This window comes from Sceloporus undulatus, chromosome 9, assembly GCF_019175285.1.
Source record: "Sceloporus undulatus isolate JIND9_A2432 ecotype Alabama chromosome 9, SceUnd_v1.1, whole genome shotgun sequence".
Classification (NCBI taxonomy): Eukaryota; Metazoa; Chordata; class Lepidosauria; order Squamata; family Phrynosomatidae; genus Sceloporus; species Sceloporus undulatus.
Genome location: NC_056530.1, coordinates 16,217,512 through 16,220,965, shown reverse-complemented (window position 1 = coordinate 16,220,965; position 3,454 = coordinate 16,217,512). Strand labels below are relative to the sequence as shown.

General features: G+C 44.6%; 1 protein-coding gene across 1 annotated transcript; it reads right to left on the bottom strand.

Annotated features, from left to right (window-relative positions):
• Positions 1–449: 449 nt before the first annotated feature.
• PSENEN (presenilin enhancer, gamma-secretase subunit) lies at positions 450–2,737 on the bottom strand. Its single transcript, XM_042441297.1, has 3 exons — positions 2,547–2,737; positions 983–1,087; positions 450–792 (listed from the first exon to the last, which is right to left on the bottom strand). Exons 1-3 carry the CDS (start codon positions 2,605–2,607, stop codon positions 653–655), a joined length of 306 nt encoding a protein of 101 aa, XP_042297231.1. The 5' UTR covers positions 2,608–2,737; the 3' UTR covers positions 450–652.
• Positions 2,738–3,454: the final 717 nt, after the last annotated feature.

Below are 3,454 nucleotides of genomic sequence, written 5' to 3'. Positions count from 1 at the left end.
CTGGACATGAAATATAGAGTGCCATCTTCTCCTTTGCTGCAGGAAGCCAGATACCATGGAAAAGGACTCTAGCACCAAAGTGGACTTATGTTTGCATATATCACAACAGGATAGCAGCCCCTGTTAGTCTTCCTCCAAATGCTGGCTAGAGTATCTAAGAAAGGTGATACTTAGAAAGTATTTAACAGTGAGCATGGTTAATGTTGTCTTTCCTTCCATCAGACATGACCTTCTGAGTCGGGTGTTTGTTTGTGTGTCCTTTCTGACTACTTGTGCTCCCCACAGGTTTGTACAACCCCTAAGGGAGTTGTTACCCTGTTTCTCAAGGATCCCATTCAGAGCCAGTGTAGCTAAAGAGTTACACAAGACAAAGTCCTCAGTTAAACTATGACATTTCCTCCCCACCCACATTTCCTCCCAATACAATCACATTGTGGGCACATCAGAAATAGATAATCCCAGATTTATTATTCAACTCTGAAAAAGGCTGCAGCTACAGAGACTTCTGTGAAGCAACAGAACGGCAGCCCAGCACAGTTCTCCATGACTTCATCTCGCCCTGGTTCCATAGAAGGGGGAATGAGAAAAAAGAGACAGTCCATCCAAAAAGTTTAAAATCTTCCTGTTGCTGCCATCGAGGAGGAGATATTTGTCAGGGGGTCCCCAGGGGGATAGTGAAGGAGAGGTAGTCACCGAGCTCACCCCAACCTGCCCGGCGTGCCTGGAAGATGCTGATCCATGTAGTGAGCACAATCACCCAGAAAATAAGACCCACAGCCGAACGCTGGACATCTGGGACAAGAAGAGGTTGAAATGAATGAACTTCCTTTCCTTTCCTGCAGTACAGTATCATCTTCCCTTTGCAAACGTCTAGGCTCAGTTCTATGCCCTCTCCGACACTACAACCCTGTGACCAGTAACCCACCCTCTAGTGTCCCACCATTCGATAGGATTGCATGTCCCACTTCCCACAACTACTCACAGCGTTTAATTTGTAGCTGCTCCGTGTACGCTGGCGCCAGAAAGGCCTCGCGGAAAAACCAGAAAACGTTCACCAACCAAAGGAAAGGGAGCAAAGCAAAGCCACCTGTGAGATATGGGAGAAAGATATGACATTATTTCTCCATCAGCATCTGTGTCTAGAGAGAATGCCTCTCTTTTTCTGGTTATTTTAAATGGGTATTCAGCAATGGAAAATGTCATTAGCACCTGCTGTGTTTGCTATATTCAGAGGTGTACGGTGGAGGGTTTGGGGGATTGTGTTATATTGCTGGTGTTGCGTTCTGTTTTTATTGCTTACTGTAATCTCGCCTCAATCTGTAAGGAGACGCGGGATACATAAATAAATCTTCTTCTTGTTATTATTATCACTACTACTACAAAGATGATACAAACAGGAAAAGTTCCAGTAATATCCCAAAATATACATTTCCCCCTTGCCCTCTCTCTCTCTCTCTCTCTCATGCATATAAACATAGAGAGAAAGGAAGGATAGGTGCGTTATAAATGCACAAGATCTATGTGTTTGGGCAAAGTAATCAACCAAATCCATGACATGTGCATCATTCTCTCAAATTACACAAATAACACATAATCCATTTTTAACCTTTCAAAGGCCCCATACAGACAGGCCAAAATAAAGCTGCTTCGGGTCACTTTGGAGGTATGCTGTTTAAGTGACACATGCATCTGAAGAGGCCAGAAGCTGTGCTCTAGTCCTTAAGACTGGATTGTGGCTTTGGTGTGGCTTCTGGACTCTTAGGATGCATGCATCATTTAAACAGCATACCTCCAAAGTGACCTGAAGCAGCTTTATTTTGGCCTGTCTGTATGGGCCTAACTTGTCTTTTCTGTACTTATTGGATCTGAAAGGTAACGGCAGCAAAATAAGCAGCAATCTGACAGACGTGTTCAAATCCTCACACGGGGTCAGTGCAACTTTTTCAGCCTCACCTACCTGAAAGGGTTTTTTTGTGACGCAAACACAGTGAAGATGAGGGAAGAGACATTATATACTCTGTCCTCCGGTCTTGAATAGTAAAATATTACACAGAAGGTTAGTGTTTACAACGAAAGAAATCTGGAAAGGACCTAATGAACCACCTCTTTATTATTATTCTTTATACAATGCCAAATTTCCAACTTAATATAGTAAATAGCATTGCAAAGACATGACTTCATGAGATCTCCTTCTAACAACTTCCATTTTGATGTCTCCCAATAGGAAATATAAATATAAATCATCATATTATTATTGTTATCATGACTATTATAAGCAGGGCTATCCTATGATCACCTCTTGACCTTCTCTTCTCCAGGCTAAACATCCCCAGCTCCCTAAGGCATGGTTCCCATTAAACCTATTTAAAGAGAGGTAGAGAGAGTTGTGGTGCCTCAATAAACTACAATTCCCAGGATTCCCAAGGCTGGCACTCCAAGCGGTCCTGAACTGGATTATTTCCGCAGTGTGGACTGGAGCTGAGCTTAATCTGGATCCAGATCCATCTCCCCAGGACTCCAGCCCCATGTTACTCCCTGTCACTCACCCAAGTAGTATTTCCTACAGAGGTTGAGCTTCTCCTCGTTGGAAACTCGCTCCAGGTTCATCCTGGCGCCGAAGGAGGCACAGAGAGACAAACTTCCCGGGAAGGACCACCAGGGACGGGGCTCCCAAGACTCACAACCGACCCTTCCCTGGGAAGCCAGCCAAACACCCACCCACCCGGAAGGAGAATAATCCTCTTCCGGTATATACAGTACACAAAATGGCTACTTCCTCAAAGAGGCGGCCGCAAAGAACCCTGGGATTTGTAGTCAGCGCTGCTGGGAAAGGCCTCTCTAGCCGAAACGTAGATATAGGAATCTATAGAGAGACACAATACAATTGAGGGGAGCAGTTTTGTTTCTCAGGCTACAGAGGCTGCATCCACACTGCAGAAATAACCCACTTTAACTCTTTTTCTGGTTGAAGGCTATGGAATTCGTGAGCCAGGTTCCCCTCTGGGCCCCACAACATACTCCATCTCCCAGAATCCCATAGCCTTGAGCCAGGATCCCCTCTGGGACCCACAACATACTCCAACTCCCAGAATCCCATAGCCTTGAAGATTGCGTGCCCATTATAAATAATAGATGGCGTTGCCCATAGGAAATAATGGATATTGCTTCCCATAGAGAAATTCAGTGGAGATTGTTGCCCATAGGAATAGAGAGCATTGCTTGCCCATAGAAATAAGGGATATTGCTTGCCCATAAGATTCATTGGAGATTGTTGCCCATAGGAAATAATGGGATTGCTTGCCCATAGGAAATAAGGGATATTGCTTGCCCATAGAGATCATTGATTGCTGCCCAGAAGGAAATAAGGAGAGTGCCTTGCCCATAGGAAATATGGATATTGCTTGCCCATAGAGAATCATTGGAGAGTTGCTTGCCCATAGGAATAATGGAGAAT

Bases quoted from the DNA above. Each gene is read 5' to 3' on its own strand.
- PSENEN (XM_042441297.1), bottom strand. From the start codon at position 2,607: ATGAACCTGGAGCGAGTTTCCAACGAGGAGAAGCTCAACCTCTGTAGG. The intron at 1,088-2,546 runs GTGAGTGACAGG...CATATCTCACAG, and splicing joins CTGTAGGAAATACTACTTGG to GTGGCTTTGCTTTGCTCCCT. The intron at 793-982 runs GTGAGTAGTTGT...TTCTTGTCCCAG, and splicing joins GCAGCTACAAATTAAACGCT to ATGTCCAGCGTTCGGCTGTG.